Source organism: Puma concolor, chromosome D4 (assembly GCF_028749965.1).
Source record: "Puma concolor isolate L17-30 chromosome D4, mPumCon1.1.hap2, whole genome shotgun sequence".
NCBI lineage: Eukaryota > Metazoa > Chordata > Mammalia > Carnivora > Felidae > Puma > Puma concolor.
This window is the reverse complement of record NC_141679.1, coordinates 71806109-71826864: the sequence shown is the minus strand read 5'-3', so window position 1 is coordinate 71826864 and position 20756 is coordinate 71806109. Positions and strand designations below refer to the sequence as shown.

Genomic DNA, 20756 nt, shown 5'->3' with positions numbered 1-20756 from the left:
TTTAACCTTTATTTCTTCATTTCGAGAGAAACGGAGACAGTGTGAGTGGGGGAGGGGCAGAGAGCGAGGGAGAGAGAGAGAGAAAGGGAGAAAGAATCCCAAGCAGGCTTGGTGTTGCCGTCGCAGAGCCCAACGCAGGGCTCGAAGTCACGGAACCATGAGATCATGACCCAAGCTGAAACCAAGAGGTGCACGCTTAACCGACTGAGCCACCCAGGCACCTCTTCCAAGGTAGTCTTTAATTAACGCTTCGTTAACATTTGCACTAAAGGTACAAAATACTATGGTCATAATTCTACTTCAAATAACTGAGGAGACAGGTTCTGAAGATGTACTTGCTACGTAATGTTATCTACTTTTCACTCTTGTTAAAAGAACGCCACAAACAGCAACCCCAACTCAGAAATAACTTTTAGCATTTCATAAAATTTGCACAGCCTCTAATTCTGATTACACATAGGTACAGCTTTTCAACTGTGTCCACCTCGGAACCAAAAAGTGTCCGTTGTCACAAGGATTTATGGTAAAAGTTTTTCTAGGAATAGTGGTGGAAAGGGAATTCTTTTCAAACATCACCTCAGACTCATGGAATTTAATTTATATTGTTTATACCACTGTATATAAATAGTATCATTTTTTTTATACAGGTTCTCCCTGTGAAGTTCCATTCACACCAATAAATGGGGATTTTATATGCACTAAAGATAGTGCTGGAGTTAACTGCACATTAAGTTGCTTGGAGGGCTATGATTTCACAGAAGGGTCTACTGAGAATTATTACTGTGCTTATGAAGATGGTATATGGAGGCCGCCATATTCCACTGAATGGCCAGACTGTGCTAGTAAGTTTTAATTTTTTTTTCTGGATTCCTTTCATATATGTGAGTATGTGTTTGGGTGTGTGTACATTTTTTTAATGTTTATTTATTTTGAGAGAGAGAGAGAGAAAGAGGCAGAGAGAGAGGGAGACAGAGAATCCCAAACAGGCTCCTCACTGTCAGCACAGAGCCTGGCACAGGGTTCCATCTCACGAACTGTAAGATCACGACCTGAACCGAAATCATGAGTTGAACACGTAACCAAATGCACCTAGACACTTAACCAGGCACCCCTGGATGTGTGCACATTTCTGACCATTAAAGAGGAAAACTGCCTTACAATAGGGATTAGGAAAAAATGGTGCCATGAATTTGAAATGTCTGTGGATAAGAGAAATGTTCATCCCTTGATTTAAAATGTTAGCCCCCGCCAGAGACTGGTTATTGGTTGAATTGCTACAGGACAAGATTCAGTTTAAAGCAAAACCATCTTGGCCCTCTTATTGTTATTTATCAGAAATATCTGAAGAGACTTACTGTTCTTGATCTATAAACATGAACTTAAAGTATAATCTTATAGTCTGCAGAAGAGCTTATATTTAAAGTAAGGTCCCACCAACAATGAAGCGACAGAAAGAGAAATCAAGGAATCGATCCCATTTACAGCTGCACAAAAAATCATAAAATACCTAGGAATAAATCTAACCAAATAGGTGAAAAGTCTGTACACTGAAAACTAGAGAAAGCTTATGAAAGAAATTGAAGAAGATACAAAAAAAAAAAAAAAAATGGAGAAAGATTCCGTGCTCCTGGATAGGAAGAACAAATATTGTTAAAATGTCAATACTACCCAAAGCAATCTACATATTCAATGCAATCCCTATCAAAATAACACCAGCGTTCTTCACAGAGCTAGAACAAATAATCCAAAAATTTGTATGGAACCAGAAAAGACCCCGAATAGCCAAAGCAATCTTGAAAAAGAAAACCAAAGCAGGAGGCATCACAATCCCAGACTTCAAGCTATACTACAAAGCTGTAATCATCAATACAGTATGGTACTGCCACAAGAACAGACACTCAGATCAATGGAACAGAATAGAGAACCCAGAAATGGACCCACAAACGTATGGCCAACTAATCTTAGACAAAGCGGGAAAGAATATCCAATGGAATAAAGACAGTCTCTTCAGCAAGTGGTGCTGGGAAAACTGGACAGCGACATGCAGAAGAATGAACCTGGGCCACTTTCTTACACCATACACAAAAATAAACTCAAAGTGGATGAAAGACCTCAATGTAAGACAGGAAGCCATCAAAATCCTCGAGGAGAAAGCAGACACAAACCTCTTTTATTTTGGCCGCAGCAACTTCTTACTCAACACGTCTCCGGAGGCAAGGGAAACAAAAACAAAAATGAACTACTGGGACCTCATCAAAATAAAAAGCTTCTGCACGGCAAAGGAAACAATCAGCAAAACTAAAAGGCAACTGACAGAATGGGAGAAGATATTTGCAAATGACATATCAGATAAAGGGTTAGTATCCAAAATCTATAAAGAACTTATCAAACTCAACACCCAAAAAACAACCCAGTGAAGAAATGGGCAAAAGACATGAATAGACATTTCTCCAAAGAAGACATCCAGATGGCCAACCGACACAAGAAAAAATGCTCAACAACACTCATCATCAGAGAAATACAAATCAAAACCACAATAAGATACCACCTCACACCTGTCAGAATGGCTAACATTAACAACTCAGGCAACAACAGATGTTGGCAAGGATGCGGAGAAAGAGGATCTCTTTTGCATCGTTGGTAGGAATGCAAGCTGGTGCAGCCACTCTGGAGAACAGTATGGGGGTTCCTCAAAAAACTGAAAATAGAACTATCCTGCGACCCAGCAGTTGCACTACTAGGCATTTATCCAAGGGATACAGGTGTGCTGTTTCGAAGGGACACCTGCACCCCCATGTTTATAGCAGCACTATCAACAATAGCCAAAGTATGGAAAGAGCCCAAATGTCCATGGATGAATGAATGGATAAAGAAGATGTGGTATACACACACACACACACACACACACACACACACAATATGGACTAGTACTCGGCAATCAAAAAGAATGAAATCTTGCCATTTGCAACTACGTGGATGGAAGTGGAGGGTATTATGCTATGTGAAATTAGTCAGAGAAAGACAAAAATCATATGATTTCACTCCTATGAGGACTTTAAGAGACAAAACAGATGAACATAAGGGAAGCGAAGCAAAAATAATATAAAAACAGGGAGGGGAACAAAACATAAGAGACTCCTAAATATGGAGAACAAACAGAGGGTTACTGGAGAGGTTGTGGGAGGGGGGATGGGCTAAATGGATAAGGGGCACTAAGGAATCTACTCCTGAAATCGTTGTTGCACTATATGCTAACTAATTTGGATGTAAATTTAAAAAAATAAAAAATAAAACAAGTTAAAAAAATAAAATAAAGTAAGATCCAACATGTGTGATAGAATGAATGATCAGTCACATTCTCTTTAGATCTGATTTGGATTTAGAGTTATTCTATAATCTTAAATATGTGTATTGTTATAAAGATAACCAATATCTTTGTCTAGTGTAAATATTCTTTGGAATTAATAGTTGATCCAGTACCATAGATGGAGTTTAAATGCCAGTGTCTTGGAGAAAGGGTAAAGCCTGCTTACTTGAGCTATTTTTTATCCCAAATGAGGGAAGTAATTAGAAGCAGTATCATTCACCTCTATCACAGATTTGGGCAGTAGGATTTTAATGCTGATACTATTAGGAGGCATTGTCTCTGAATATTTGGAGACATCTTGCTAAGGCTAACCATGCAAGCTTTTGATCCAAGGAGAAATTCTCTGTGGAAATTATACTTTCAAGGAATTATTTTCTCTAATATTTAGAAAAATTTCAGTGTCTATTGGTTAAAAGTGTAATATAAACATGTATGATACAAATTTATATAAACATAAAAGATTTCTTTGACCCAGGCAGGATTTTTCAGAAATTCCCAGAAATACAATTTAAAAATCTTTACATCTCTTTTTCCCTTAAATACTCATTTTCTTAATGTGGTTGTAAGCTAAAGAATAATTTATCAAAGCAAATTCATCACTGGGTAATTCGGTACAGTGCTGCTTGGCTCGTGGTTTATAATGCCTAGAAACTTTTCCTGTCATCTCCTGTTTTTCTAATGATCCCACAAATTGTTTTAGAATTAAAATACTAAGTTATCATTACTCCAAAGACAATTAAATCTTTGGGTTGGAACACCAGCTAAGTGAAACTGTTTTCTCTAACATTTTCCAGTAAAGCGTTTTGCAAATCATGGGTTCAAGTCCTTTGAGATGCTGTACAAAGCAACTCGTTGTGATGATACAGATCTGTTGAAGAAGTTTTCTGAAGCATTTGAGATTACCCTGGGGAAAATGGTATGTCAGTAGTATTGTCTGTCATATTTTAAAGGATACCGTTGAGCGTTTTCGTCGCGTCTCAGGGTAACCTGCCACTGGAATTCCTTGTCCTGATGACTTCCCTCCTCTATGTAATCCAGACTTTTCCCTCATATTTAGAATTGGTCATAGGTTTTGGACATCTGGAATGAATTATAAGTGAATCTTTATTAAAACATTTTGAACTTTTTAAAACATTCTGAGTCAGAAAGCCAGAGAAGCGTGGGGTCCATGTGGTTTGAAAATGTCTGCTTTGTTATTTAAAGTATGACAAAAATGCCATTGTAGGCTGTATTTATTTTAGGATGGGATAATTGAACATTGAAAGGGCTTTCTTTTTCATGCATTTTTGTTGAGGATTCTTTCAATGTTTACAGGAAAGCAAAACAATATATTTAACTTGTGTTGAGCATCTCAAAGGCAGGAAACGTGTTCTATACGTATTTGAATCCCTAGTGGAGTAGGCAGCTTAGATTTGGGATAGATTCTAAGAGTGGAATTGGTGGTAGTAGATTTGATGTGCAGTGTGAGAGAAAGAGGGGAGTCAAGGAGGCAGAGTGCCCAGGAACACGGACGCACGAATGGGTATACATGGCTGGAAGTGTGTCAGAGGTTCTTTTCTGATGTCTCTTCTTTTCTCAGTGAACAACGATGCAGAATGATCAGCTGAGAGAATAAGGATGGGAAGGAGTTGTTGAGGTTTGGAAAGAGAGGTGATGGTACCAAATAATTTTCTAGAAAGGCACAAATGAATGTGCTAAAGAAAGGTGCTAGGATTGGCCAGAAGCAGGTGTGTGTTTTCTTTCAAGCTGTAATCAACCATGTGGGTGGGTGCATGTGTGGACAAAACAGAGCAATCGGTTTAGGGTTAAGGGTTCTGCAGACAAACAGGTGAAGAAGGGTGCGTGTGAGAGAGTAATTCAGGAGTAATTCATAATAAGGAGGTGAAGAGACATCAGGCTGAGAGACGGTGAAGAGATGGAGGGGTCAACGGATTATAAATCTGATGAAGTCAAAGAATTCCAAGAGGAGGAGAGGGTGCAGTTACCGGGCATGATGAGGTCTGAGGGTATGGCCATGAGAGCAGGTGACAAAGTAAGGCTGGAAGACATTAGGAGAAAGAGAAAAAGGAAGTGAGAAGCCAAGGTGAAGGAAGGATTAGCTGGATGGATACAGAAATCCCCAACAATTATAGCAGGGAAAGTTACTGGATGTTCTTAGAAGGAGCGGGTGATGCAGAATGGGGAAAGGCTGTTGGTAGCGGCCACATGGAGAGGCCATCTACTATACCATGAGCTTCAGGACTGTGAGGCTCTAAGGAGGGGTGAGGGAGCATGATCTGGAAACAGCAGGGAAGAGTGAGGAAGATACTTCCTCCATCTCTATGCCCATAGTTAGAGAAAGCTGGAAAGTGAGATGCCATTGAGAGCAAAGGTAAAAGGAACAGAAAGAAAGGAGATGAAAAAAATAATAGGAGATTCGCTGATTACTGGCTGTGAGTTCCAAAGGGCAGAGGAAGGTTCTGAGGACTTGGAGATGGGTGGGAGATAAAGTCAGAGGAAAGGGATCTAAAGAGCCATATGGGGTAAAAGATCAGAGACAAGAGATATGCCAGGAGTTCTGGGCTTCTGGGGATCAGTGATATAAACAGAGACAAAAAGGCATGAAAATAATTGTGGTGATTCACAGACACGGGAGGCTGTAAGGGGCGGGGCCTGGAGGAGGACCAGGAGTCTGTCCAGGAACATGCAGGGCTCTAGCCCTCTCCTCTCTCCTGTGGATAGAATTGTGAAGGTCAGGGGAAAGAAGGGCTTATCCAAAGCACACAGAGATGTGATTTACATTTTATACTTTTCATTTTTTATTTGCAGGTCCCATCATTTTGTAGTGATGCTGATGACATTGACTGCAGATTGGAGGACCTGACCAAGAAATATTGCCTTGAATATAATTATGACTATGAAAATGGCTTTGCAATTGGTAATTATATTATGTAGTGTCAGTAGTTTGCAAGACTGATCTGCAAAATAAACTAATTCCAGAAGAGTGGGGCAAATTAGAAAAATTAACTTTTTTTAAGCCACAAAACTCTTGAAGTGATAAAAAGAAGAATAAGTCACATTATGATTGTGATCGTTTAATATTTATATGATAGGATAGTACTAAAGCAGTTTTTATATGGCATTCAATTAAAATTGCAATTAAGCCGTGAATTTAAAACAGTTACACATGTAAAATGCTCCGATTCCTCACCAAGAATATGTTAAGACCCAATCTGTTCAGGTCGGATATACCTTCTGGTTGAATTTTGATGTTTTCTGCATGGCATCTCTAAACATTTTTATTAAGGTTATTCCTGCGTCTGGTGTGTGATTTTTTGCTGGCGTATTTGGCCATTTTGCTTACTGCTTAATATTCCTGGGAGATTTTAGTAGTCACTCTTGGGTCTTTCATTAGCAAAATCATCAACCTTTCCAGTAATTATATTTCTGATTTTTATGGCATTGTTATAAAACTGCCAAACACTTCCAGAATACTGTTTTTAAAAATAATAGTGATAACAAAATAGTGTCATGGTTAAGCACCATGGACTCTAACACCAACTTCTTACATCCAAATTCTGGCTCTACCACATGCTAGCTTGTGGTCTTGAGCAAATTTGTACTCTGTGCCTTACTTAGTCTTCTCACCTATAAAATAGGTATATAAGAATTCTAAACTCATATGGCCATTCTCAGGATAAATTGAGTAAACACAGGTACAAATAAAGTCCTTAGAAGGTTATCTGAGACAATATTAGTTGACATTACAGCAGACATCCTTTTTGTTTCTCGCACTAATCACATATATCATATTTTTAGTGACTTAGCATGAAGAGTGATGTTGACCTTTGCTTTATACTTTTTCAATTTTAGAAATATTATTTTGCATATATGTTTATTGCAAAAATTTGAAAACTGCCAAAACCCAAAGAATGAAATAAAGATAATCCACATAAATAATCCTGTAAATAATTCCATTAATGTACTAATATATGTATACATAATATACTAATGTATATGTATACACACATATAACTGTACATGTATGTGTGTATATGTGCCCATATTATCTTATTAACCTGAATTTTTAGTTAACATTTTATTGAAGACATTTTTCCTTTATTAAATATTATACTTCAGTTTCAGGGGCCACATATTATTATTTAATCAATCAATTGCTGTAACTTAGGTAAACAACTTCCGGTTGGTAGACTTTGGGTTTCTCTCCATTTTAACTATTATATAAAACTTCTCAGCGAAAATTTCGGACATTAAAGTTTTAGGTAGAAAAATATGAAGTGGCATTGGCAGTGGCATGACTAGAGTAACAGGCCTCTTCTGCCACACGTGACCTAGGTTTCCCCTCCCACGTTACTGAGGTAGATTATTGAGGATTTAGGGATACACACAGAGAGAATCACTTGCCGTCAGAAGACTTTGAGATAGGCAATGTTTGTCATCCAATAAGGATCAAAATAACAGTTTTCTATATTCAGACATGGACGGATGGTACCACTGATCCTAAGAGAGAAGCCTTCATCCTTGAATGCCTTTACAGTGGAGAGTCCCAAGATTAGCATAATATTTATTTAAAAAAAAAACATTTTAATTTTTAAAGAGAGAGAGAAAGAGCATGAGTGGGGAAGGGACAGAGAGAGGGAGACACAGAATCTTAAGCAGCTCCAGGCTCTGAGCGGTCAGCACAGAGACCCACACGGGGCTCAAACTCATAGGCCGCGAGATCATGACCTGAGCTGAAGTCAGACGCTTAACCAACTGAGCCACCCAGGTACCCCAAGATTAGCATAATTTTTCTAACAACTTGATGAGTCATAATGTATGAAAAATATACTATATATATATACTTTATATATATATATATGTATATATATATATATATATATATAAATGGTTTGACCTCATGATAGTCTTATAAAATTCAAATGAAAACTAAAATGAGATGCCATTTTCAACCTGTCAGATTAACAAATTCAAATAAGAATCATAACACCCAAACTTGGCAAGGGTATAAGGAAAAAAAAAGCATACTCACATATTGAACACAGAGGAGAAATTGGAGGACAATGGACAATATGTGTCAAAAGGATTAAAAACACTCAAGCCTGAAATTCTCCTTCTAAGAATATTCCTCAAGGTAAAAACCATGCCAACGTGCAAAGATGTACTCCATTTCATAAATTCTAAGGCGTTCATTTTTCATCTGAACATCTCTGAAATTGGAATATGTCTTCTCAATAATGGTGCTTACACTGTATGAAATCCTATATGCACAAGGATGTTCAAAATTTTAAAATAACCTAAAAGTCTGAAAACAGAAACCTGGTTATTTTTTGGTATATAGACATAGAAGAGAATATTATGAAAACATTTGACACAGAAATGCCATAATATACCATTGATAAAATTAGAAAAAGATTACTAAATAATATACACATAGTATAATCTTTTATGTTTATATCTATTCCACTGTTACACGTATCTGTATGCATAAATGTGTATGTGTGAGTTTATATATCCATAGAAGAAAATCTTGCCTAAAATGCTATAGTTGTTACTTCTATGTGGTGGAATTATAGATAATTTACACTTTTTTTTTTTTTTTTGGTCTTAACTCATCTGTTTTTCGATAATGGCTACCTAATACTTGTGGGAAAAACACTTAAGTGAAAAACAAAATTATTTACAAAATTATTTATCGTAGGCAATTTTAATAGCCCAAAACAAGTTAAACAAAAAAAATTTTTAAGCAGCTTATTTTATTTAAAAATCTATTTTAAATTTTATTTAAAATTTTTAAACAGCCTACTTAGGTGGACAGGCCTGTATAAATATAATTTGATATTTATAATTTTTTTAATGTTTATTTTTGAGAGAGAGACAGAGCATGAGTGGGGGAGAGCAGAGAGAGAGAGAGAGGGACACACAGACTGTGAAGTAGGTTCCAGGCTCTGAGCTGTCAGCACAGAGCCCGACGTGGGGCTCGAACTCACAAGCTGTGAGATCATGACCTGAGCCGAAGTCGGACGCCCAACTGACTGAGCCACCCAGGCACCCCAATATAATTTGGTATTTAAAGCACATAAGTAAGCAACAACAATATACTCAGGCCAATAGTCGCATCATTTACTGGGGTTTTAGAGTGAGTCAAATACTGAGCTAGATGGTTTATGTATATTGTCTCAGTTATCCCCCAGACCTGTGCGGTAAGAATAGTGACCTCAATTTATAAAAGGAGAAAGTGTGGTTCAGAGAGATGAAAGTAATTTGATGAGGACTGTACGCCCTCACATCATGAAGCTACAATCTGAATCCATGCAGGGAATCTAAAGAATCTCAAGTCTCCATGTCACATCCTCCAGCGTGGTTACATCACGTTTAACTTACATGCTATCTTCAGAAACTGACCCCACTCTAAAGTATGATGTAGCTATCTTGAATAATCCCCACAAAAGGAAACCTGCTCATGTGCATTAAGTTCGTAAAGCTGATATTAACATTTTTTAAGAGAATGGAACAAACCCTGAAGGGAAATGGGAATTTATTAAAATTCTGCACCCACATCCTATTTACCTCTAAAGCTGAAGTAATTAACTATTAGCTCAAAGACAGAATGGCTTACAGGCATAGGTAACTCCATTGAGACTTTTCTTTCTTCTTTTTGGTGTAATTCTTTGGTAATTTAAATTTAAAGTGATGTGCCTAAAAATTATAAAATTATAGATGAAAACTATGAGGTTCTAGAAGAAACCCTGTATTCAGTTCATTATGGACATCATTCAGTTCATTATGGACAATTTAAGAAATAATCAAGGGTGATCTGACTTGTGGCTTAACATTAAAATCTAAATGCTGCTAGAGACAACTGTAGAATCTTGTTTCTCTGCCCCAACTGTCTAGGACCTGGTGGCTGGGGCGCGGCTAATAGGTTGGATTACTCTTATGATGATTTCTTGGACTCCGTGCAAGAAACACCCTCAGGTGCCAGCAAAGCCAGATCTTCACGAATGAAAAGAAGCGCCCCGTTATCTAACCACAAAATTAAGTTAATTTTTAACATCACAGGTAAGGATAGACTGTCTATTTGAAAAAAACAATATTGTGGGGAAGTCTTGAAACCTATTTCAAGTGTGGAAACCTTGAAAATAGGTGTGGAAACTTATTTTGCAAATTTTCCATGTCTTATCATTCTTAGGAAATAATCCTGGAACCCAAAACTAGGGACAGCACAGTCCCCTAAATTTTGTCATTCTTTTCAATTTAATATCACAGATACATTTTATGATTCTCACAGCAACAAGTAGCCTTCTTTGTACTCATTTTGACATGACACACTGAGGCATGTTTTTAAAAAACAAGAGCTTGCAGAAATTTAACATGCTACATGGGAGAACTTCATAAAAACAATCTAGATCCAGCATATAAGAGAAGGATTTAAACAAATTGCATTGTTCCTAATATTGTCCACGTACTAGTTGTTCAGTAAGTAGTGACTGAGTTTGAGTTTATCTTTCCTAGAAGATTCTAAATATGCCATTTCTTCTTGCTGAAGAACTAACTACAAACAGTTTCCTGAAACACCGTGTGTGCCGTGTTATGTTTTATTTCATCTTGTTTTTATCTCAGCTAGTGTGCCATTACCCAGTGAAAGAAATGATACCCTTGAACTGGAAAATCAGCAACGACTCATTATGACTTTGGAAACCATTACAAATCAACTGAAAAGGATCCTCAATGAGGAGCCCATGTATTCCTTTCAGCTTGAAACTGACATGCTTGTAGCCGAGAGCAATTCGTTGGAGACTGAAAAGGCTTTCCTTTTCTGCAGACCAGGCTCAGTGCTGAGAGGGCGGATGTGTGGTAAGACTTTTCCCTGCAATACAAAATACCTGGCGCATAGTGGGTCAGATGAGATGCACAGAGCTGTTTTACAACTATACAGGGATACTGAAATGAAACATTTCGCTCTTGCTTTGTGGTCCTTACTACCATTCTGTCTGAGGAGTCTAAGTAACCACTATTGTTCAGGACAAGAAAACTATTTCACGTATGGGACTCAGATCCTTAGAGTTCACAGCTTTCAACAACATCTCCAGTAATAATAATAACGAATACTTTTGGACCATTTCCATAGGCTGGCTGAGCACCTCTCGTGTTTAATTCTGTTTACCAATTCTGCGAAGTGCTATTATTATTAAGCACATTTTATGGATGGCAAAACTGAAGCCGGAGAGAGAGGCTAGGCACTTAGTAAGTCTTACCCCTTAAGACAGTAAGTGGTGTAGCTAAGATTCCCACCCAGGTAGCCAATGCCAAGTTTGCGTGGCATAGAATCAGCCATTTTAAAGTGTACGAGTTCATTGGTATTTAGTACATTCATGATGTTGTTCAGCCATCACTGCTACCAAAATATTTTCATCACCTCCAAAGAAGATCTCATAACCATTAAGTAGCCATTCCTCATTCTCCTTACCCCCAGCCCCTTAATTTCTAACCCCGACTGCCACAGTCTGGATCAATTCCAGCCTGTTTCCCGTATAAGCCGATTGTTTATAGATACTGGAAACTCCTCTAACCAGGTTCTGTACACTCAACTGGACCAAATGACATGAGTCTGGTGCCAGTCTCTCTGTAGGCATGGGATCTTGCCTCCTGGATGGAAAACCTTCCTCAGCAGTTTTTATTGCTTTTCCCAGAGCTCTGTTGGGTGATCAATTCAGCCCAGCAAAAGCACATTAAAGTGGTCATTCTGAGCCTGCTCTTGTTTCCTCCCTACCTTGTGAATAAAAATTAGAAGTCACCTTGACCAGTGTTCTGCATTTCTCAGTGTGTTCTTGAGACTGCCTGTAGCAGCAGCATCTGAAGTGCTTATCAGAATGCATCTTGACTCAGGTCCTATCCCAGAACTAATACATCTGACACTTTGGGGGCAGAGCCTTGGACTCTGAATTTTTAGTGAGTTCCCAGGTAATTCTTATAGACTTTAACATCAGAATCCTCTAGGTGCTAATTTCAAATACTCTCTCTGTGCAAATACTAAGTTTGCAAGCAGCCTTTTAGTGGGCTTAACATTCCACTGTGGTCTCAGAAATCCTGAGTCACGTCAAGTCCGCCAAGTAGTAGACCAGATCTCCAAGGAAGAAGGTCCTGACATTGGCCTGTTTCCTGGGAACCCTTGAGTCTGAGGATGCCTCGGACTTGCCTTCAGTGGACAGTAATTCCTGTAGGCAGAGACAGGGGTCTGCTTAACTCATCTCTTTTACTCTCACAGCCTTTTCCTGGTTTTGTTTCTAAAAATGATGCTGCAATGGACAAGCAGTCCATTTCATAAGGGAGCCATTCAGAGCAACAGCTAAGGAACTGTTTTTCAGATCTTGAAGCCTCAAATTAACCTAAATGTGCATTGTTTTATCCTTTTCTTTCAGCAGCCTTTTCTTTGTTAGCTCTGTGTTTCCCGGGATGATCTTCTTTAATCCACACTTTAAAGCCCCTATCATGGAAGCCTGAAGCTTGGGCAATAAGAATTTGCATTTTCTTAAACAAAAAAGAATCTACTCTTGGTTTCTAGAAATACATTTCTGGAAGGTTTATCTTGTGAGTAAACCTCTGACAATAAGATTTAACACATAAACAGTAGTACTTGGAAGCGTGCTTAATTATTTTCGTGCCTTAGGAAAAAAGAACCCAAATATGTTCCATTTCTCTAGTTTACTGTATTCAGTGTTTCCTGTTTGTTTTCTTTTCAGTCAATTGCCCTTTGGGAACCTATTATTCCCTGAAGCATTCTGTCTGTGAAAGCTGCTTCACGGGATCCTATCAAGATGAAGAAGGGCAACTTGAGTGCAAACTCTGTCCAACAGGGACTTATACTGAATATCCCCATTCTAGAAGCAGCTCAGAATGCAAAGGTAATGGCTTAGTGCACATTTTGACCAGAAGCCTGAATTTGATCTCCAGTTATGAAGTCTCAATGGCAGATAGGATTATTTTTGTCTTTTGATTTTCAATTATTATCTTAATGTTTCCCTCACTTTAAAGAAGTCTATTTTTTCCCCTTTGGAACATTTTATTGCTCTAAGTCAAATTTCACTGTCAATAATTCGAACCCACATTTATCAAATAACTCAGATTTTTTTTTTTTAGTGAATCTCACATTAATTGGTGGCAAGGACTTCCGTAACACTTAGCAATCATATTAGAATGATACTTGATACGAGATCAACTCTCCATTTACTTGGAAATTAATGACTATAGGTACAGATGCATGTATTCTTTCTAGTAAAGTATCTCAAGATTTTATAAAAACATTTTATTGTCATTCTCAATAGACATTCCTGATGGGAATGTTCTCTTTCATGGTTAAAGTTATAATAAGCTACACCTAGAAGAAGGAATTTCAGACCTGCACCCCTCACTGTTGTTGCAAATGCAGATGTGGTTGCTGAATGACAAATATAAACGTGAGAGTTGCGCTAGGTGATTAGAAGTGCTAAAAACATTAGCAGTGCTGGAAATGAGCATCATTTGGAGGACGAAGGCAGAAGGAATGGATGGTGAACCTGGGGGTTGAGGATTCTGGCCCTACCACAAAGCCACTGCTTTGAATCTTAGAAAGTTGCCTAATCTCTCTGGGCTTCATGCTAAGACTACTTTTATTCTCTGCTCTGCCAGCCCTCAGTTGGGGTCTGTAGGTAGGAGGGCAGAAGAGGGCCAGTTCTCAGAGCCATGAAGGTACCGCTGTAATTATGCGGTTCTAGCCCAATTTGAGGTTTTGTTTTCTGTCACTCCAGAAGTAGTGTACAAGCTGAGAACTTATACAAGGCCAAGTCCCCCTGTGTACAACTTGTTCTTATGACAGTACCTTTCTGAGATGGGATTTCTAACTTCACTCAAAAACCACTTATTGGCAGGGGCCTGGGTGGTTCGGTTGGTTAAGTGTCCGACTTCGGCTCAGGTCATGATCTCACGGCTCATGAGTTCAACCCCTGCATCGGGATCTGTGCTGACAGCTCAGAGCCTGGAGCCTGCTTCGGATTCTGTGTCCCCCTCTCTCTCTCTGCCCCTCTCCCATTTGTGCTCGGTCTCTCTCTGTCTCTCTCTCAAAAATAAATAAACTTTAAAAATTAAAAAATAAACAATTATTGGTACTTTCTAGGTGGCTATGCTAGGTAATAACGAAAGTAACTAGAAATCAGTCTAAAACTTACTAGTACAGAGAAGCATGGGGCAGTCTAAAATACAATCTATATGTAGTTCTTTGTGTCCCTCATTGTATCCTGAATAAATTAAAATGCAGAAAACCTTACCCTATCGAGTGCTAGTTTTGTCTAGCTTAATGTCATTGTTCCTAACCATATTACGTTTTTCTCTTCAGCTCAGTGCAAACAAGGCACTTACTCATCAAATGGCCTTGAGACGTGTGAATCGTGTCCACTGGGCAGCTACCAGCCAGCATTTGGTTCCCGGAGCTGCCTCTCGTGTCCAGAAAACACTTCAACTGTGAAAAGAGGAGCCGTGGACATATCTGCTTGTGGAGGTAATCGAAGCCTTAGAAGTTGTTATTTCTTTACACCTGATACAGGCTCTATACCTGGAGGAGTGGAATGTTTTCAGCAAAACCGTTATGTCCACTGTAAGCAAAGAAAGTAAATGACTGTCTCTTCATGGAGAGTTTCCTTTCATTCAGCCAGTCAACACTTAAGTCTAAACACCGGCAACACAAACACCGTGCTCGTGCCTTAGGATCCCAAAAAAAGGTGCAAGACTTGGTCTCAGGATTCAGTATTAATAAACATGTGCCTCCATGATATGGAAGAAATATATCTCATCTAGGAACTTAGTTTCCTCCTTTTTGAAGTGAGGTCCTATCTCATGTTCCTTGAAACTCTGAAAAGACATTCAATGAATTATGACATTTCATTTCCTGTAGTTTGAGGGTTTTTGTGAGCAGTTATCCACTCTGGCTGTACTTTGGAATCATCTGCACATTTACATCAACATTTTAAAAATACTGAAGCCCTATCTCCTCTCCAATATTCTGATTTAACTTGTCTGGTGTTCTTTTTAAGTTCTATACCCTTCCCCAAGTGATTCAAAAGTTACAAGGGGGCACCTGGGTGGCTCAGTCAGTTGAGCTTCTGACTTTGGCTCAGGTCATGATCTTGCATTCGTGGGTTCGAACCCCGCATCAGGCTCCGTGCTGACAGCTCAGAGCCTGAGCCACCTTTGGATTCTTGTCTCCCTCTCTCTTTGCCCCTCCCCTGCTTGCACTCTGTCCTTGTCTCTTAAAAAATGAAATAAAACATTAAAAAAAAAAAAGTAACAGGAAAAGTTGAATATGACTAATTTGGGGTCTCACATGTCAGCATGGAGGGCTTCAAAATGAAGATTGCAGGGTCCCACCCTTAGAGTTTTTAAGTCAGCAGGTCTGGTGTGGGGCCTGAAAATTTACATTTCTTTTTTTTTTTTCAACGTTTATTTATTTTTGGGACAGAGAGAGACAGAGCATGAACGGGGGGAGGGGCAGAGAGAGAGGGAGACATAGAATCGGAAACAGGCTCCAGGCTCCGAGCCATCAGCCCAGAGCCTGACGCGGGGCTCGAACTCACAGACCGCGAGATCGTGACCTGGCTGAAGTCGGACGCTTAACCGACTGCGCCACCCAGGCGCCCCGAAAATTTACATTTCTAACTAGTTCATTAGTGATGCTCCTTCTACTTGGTCCAGGGACCATATGTTGAGAGCCACTGGTTTGTTTGTTTGTTTGTTTGTTTGTTTTTCAGTTTATTTATTTATTTTGAGAGAGACACAGCATGAGCAGGGGAGGAGCAGAGAGAGAGGGAGAAAGAGAATCCCATGCAGGGCTCAAACTCATGAACATTGAGATCATAGCCTGAGCTAAAACCAAGAGTCGGTTGCTTAACCAACTGAGCCACCCAGGTGCCCCAAGAGCCACTGGTTTAAACAGAAATAAAAAGATTAGGGCTCCAGTTTTCAAATATTTCTAACATCCCTACCATGTACAGTTTTCCAATACAGCATAAAGACTAGAAGATGCAAACAAAACTGAAAAATGAAAACTTAAAATGGCCATGACCCTAAGGCTGAGAGCCCTGCTGCCAGGAACTCCCAACTCCATGCATGTACTTTGCAAAGTCACTGAAACTTGTTTAAAAATAAAAAAGTCGCTGGCCTACCTCTGCTGCATCACTGGGAACAGAATAAGCATGCTGGTTGAAACATGGCTTTTTAAAAATAGTGGATCCTCCACTTTCTCTACACCCTTATTTAAAAACCTAAGGTCTACGGCCATCTGAAAATTTAAAAACTGCTCCCTTAGTAAATAATACACATCTGTATCCAATTAGAAACAAATTTTTGGAGAACAACTGTATAGGACATTTTCCTTTGGTGCTGGGACATTCCTTTGTAATGTCCAGCATTACATCGTAGGATCTGCAGTCCTCATAAGACGGTACTGCAGGGAGAAAACCAGGAAGCATGCCATAATTACAGGTTTTATATACTGTGCCAGTTTCGCCAGTTTAAGTCGTCTCAGTCAGGTGGGATCGCAGTACATAGAAAAGTCTGTTAGAACTTTGGAACCGGGCAAGCAGCGTTCATCAACCTGATATTTCACTGAAGAGAAGAGAATTTAACGGCGACCTAATTGAAGCTCATAAACCATGTCTGTTACGTCATACCAGCTTTAAGGATTCTTTTTTTTATTAAAAAGCAAATCAGGGGGCGCCTGGGTGGCTCGGTCGGTTAAGCATCCGACTTCGGCTCAGGTCATGATCTCACGGTCCGTGAGTTCGAGCCCCGCGTCGGGCTCTGTACTGACATCTCAGAGCCTGGAGCCTGTTTCAGATTGTGTGTCTCCCTCTCTGTCTGCCCCTCCCCTGTTCATGCTCTGTCTCTCTCTGTCTCAAAAATAAATAAATGTTAAAAAAAAAAATTAAAAAAAAAAAGCAAATCAGGCTTCACATTATGGTTGAAATAGATCTACTAAGGACTTTTTTTTTTTTTTTGTCAATATACAAATGAGTTTTGGAAGAAAGTCTACAGTAAAAAATTCTCTTTTTCTCCCTCACTCCCTCCAACCACAAAAGTAACTAGGATCTTTACAGTGAAACAAATTCATATCTGACGATTTTTCCTTTTAGCTTCCCAAATAAGCCTTGAGGTTTGTCTAACACCAAATTATTGCAATAAAGTGATTATAATTCCCAGAAAGTCTCTAATTAAACTTCTGGTAACTGCCATATTTCTCCTAATATTCCCAGCATAAGTTTTAACCACATTCTGTTCATCATAAGTGAGTTAGGCAGAGCTGAACTCAACATTCTTCTGTGGTGTTAAATAAATACCGTTTTACTTTAAACTTACATGTGTATGATTTCTAAAATAGTCTCATATATATTTGTCTCAGTTTTAAGCTCCTTCCTTCCTCCCTTCCTTATTTTTTTCGTTCTGTAGTGATTTATTTTTAGGTATATGTTTATGGTTTACCTACTCTTTTACTAAAGTATTACTTTTTGCATTCTTTAGCATGTTGAATTTAAAGTTATTTTTAAGTATATTACTATATTAAAGTAATATATATTTCATGCATTTCATGTTTTATCACCACTTAGAATATTAAATACCCTTAGGTCTGTGGCTACAAACTGAAGAGTCTGAAATTTTTCATTTTTTAAAAGTGACTTTCAGGGGCGCCTGGGTGGCGCAGTCGGTTAAGCGTCCGGCTTCAGCCAGGTCACGATCTCGCGGACCGTGAGTTCGAGCCCCGCGTCGGGCTCTGGGCTGATGGCTCAGAGCCTGGAGCCTGTTTCCGATTCTGTGTTTCCCTCTCTCTCTGCCCCTCCCCTGTTCATGCTCTGTCTCTCTCTGTCCCAAAAATAAATAAAAACGTTGGGAAAAAAAAAAAATTAAAAGTGACTTTCAGGGGTGCCTGGGTGGCTCAGTCAGTTAAGCATCCAGCTCTTGGGTTTCGGCTCAGGTCATGGTCTCATGGTTTGCGGGTTCAAGCCCCACATCAGACTCTGTGCTGGCAGCAGGGAGTCTGGCTCAAGCTCTCTCTCTTACACACAAAATAAATAAATAAACTTTAAAAAATGAAAATTAAAAAATTAAAAATTACGTAGACTTTTATCAGAAGAATAAGTCCCACAAATGATTTTTTTTTTTTTTTTGGTGATGGTGTTGTTTACATACGGTCCTATAGGAAAAGGAAAGATTATTGCTGAACCGGGATGATATTTCTTACCCCGGCCCCACAGAACGAAGTTAAAAGGAAGCTTAGGATAAGAGTCTCTGACCCCTGAATTTGTTTTAGGAAAGCCATTTATTTTATTTCATATTTTTTTAAGTTTATTTATTTTGAGAGAGACAGAGTGAGAGCGCGTGCGCTCACATACAAGTGGGAGAGGGGCAGAGAGAGAGAGAGAAAGATAGAATCCCAAGCAGGCTCTTTGCTGCAGGCCTGCAGTGGGCTTGATCCCATGAACCAGGAGATCATGACCTGAGCTGACTAAGAGCCTGCCTGACCTCAAGCTCAACCGCCACCCAGGCGCCCCAGGAAAACCATTTAAAATGCAAAATTCACTTGGCTCCAGGGCTGTCTGTGTTATCCTTAACACCATCAGGGAACAGACGTGTGGGATTACATTTTTCAGGTCACTTCAATGCACTATTTTTAATTCTATTTTAATATCACTTTTGGCATACTTAGATTTCTCTCTGTCTCCAGTAGAAGAGGTTAAAAGGATCTTGTCCCATTTTTCTTGACTCAGAAACCACAGCTGCTTTGACCAAGATTCAAAATGAAACTTTTTCCCCCTCTCTTCTTACAAAATTAGACCATGAGGAACTGCCTGTGTATAGGCGCATGTGTGTATATTTAATACTGTATTGTATACTACATATAACGCTATTGTTATGTATGTTATGTTTACATTTACATATGCTATATGTGTATATGTATGCTTACAACATATATATATGTATATTTACTATATGTATCAATAATATATTAAGTACTGACTGTCCACTCCTGGAAAGTATATTTCTGATGACAACTGTCTCCCTTTGGAATATAATTTAAGCTCATTTTCACATGAAAAGTCACACTTTCTGTGCCAAAAAGCAAAGTATAGGGGCACCTGGGTGACTCGGTTGGTTAAGCATCTCATTCTTGGTTTCAGCTCAGGTCATGATCTTGCACTTTTGTCCGTTCAAGCCCCATGTCAGGCTCTGCGCTGGCAGCACAGAGCCTGCTTGGGATTCTGCCTCTCCTCTCTCTGCCACTCCCCCACTTGCACTTTCTCACTGTCTCTCAAATAAGTCAATAAACGTTAAAAAAAAAAAAGCAAAATATAAACATCACTGTTTTGAAGAGACAACTGACTTGCTGATTTTTAATCTTAAGATTTTATTATTATTGCATATTAGTATAATTTTTGACATTCTGTCAGTTTCTAGGGATGTAGTCTCTTTTTCTTTTTGAGGGTAAGGTGCTGAAAAAAATGTATGTGCAAAACAGTTTAATTCATCATAGCATCTTGGTTTCACTGACAGAATTTATATTTTTACCTTATCATACACACTCATATATCCTCTGAAGCAGAGTTTTATACCTTTATTGGTGGAAGATCTATGCCTCCAATTAACTACTGTAATTAGCTGTTTGGAGGTACCTTTTCCAAATAGATGACAATTTTTTTGGAAACTTGACATTCAGAAAACCCATTTTAAACTCAGCAACTTTATAATATGTTTGTGCAAAGCCCTGTCTAGAACTCTGAGATCTAGCAACAAAGAATAGATTAATTTATTCTTGGTGAGCAAAGGTATTTATAGTTTGAAGTTTTAATATACAAATGTTTTTGTTATAACAGGTATCTTGTTTCACTAAGATACTTACAATTTAAAGTTTTAATATAACAAATGTATTGAGAATATTTGTTTTTTTTTTTTTTTTTTTAACGTTTATTTATTTTTGGGACAGAGAGAGACAGAGCATGAACGGGGGAGGGGCAGAGAGAGAGAGAGACACAGAATCGGAAACAGGCTCCAGGCTCTGAGCCATCAGCCCAGAGCCTGACGTGGGGCTCGAACTCACGGACCACGAGATTGTGACCTGGCTGAGAAGTCGGACGCTTAACTGACTGCGCCACCCAGGCGCCCCAAGAATATTTGTTTCTAAATAAGCATTAATATCTATGATATCTTCTGCCATCTCTTGATTTGACTCCTGACTTTTTGTCAGAGGGTGTGTAAAGGAGCACTTTTGCAAAAGATGTGACTGGCTGTTGCTGCTTAAAAACTTTGACCTAAACCTCTTGAGATGACTGCAAATGCTTTATTGCTTATTTAATGTTTATTGTCATAC

General features: G+C 38.8%; 1 protein-coding gene across 2 annotated transcripts in view; it reads left to right on the top strand.

The window, feature by feature from the left end:
• The window catches only part of SVEP1 (sushi, von Willebrand factor type A, EGF and pentraxin domain containing 1), a 205435-nt gene that overhangs the window by 89596 nt on the left and 95083 nt on the right, over positions 1-20756 (top strand). For both annotated transcript variants that reach the window (XM_086683694.1, XM_086683693.1), the window contains exons 12-18: positions 648-842; positions 4162-4283; positions 6176-6284; positions 10265-10429; positions 10991-11224; positions 13111-13272; positions 14739-14900. In XM_086683694.1, coding sequence (XP_086539820.1) covers positions 648-842; positions 4162-4283; positions 6176-6284; positions 10265-10429; positions 10991-11224; positions 13111-13272; positions 14739-14900 — 1149 coding nt within the window. The remainder of the gene's footprint in view (positions 1-647; positions 843-4161; positions 4284-6175; positions 6285-10264; positions 10430-10990; positions 11225-13110; positions 13273-14738; positions 14901-20756) is intronic.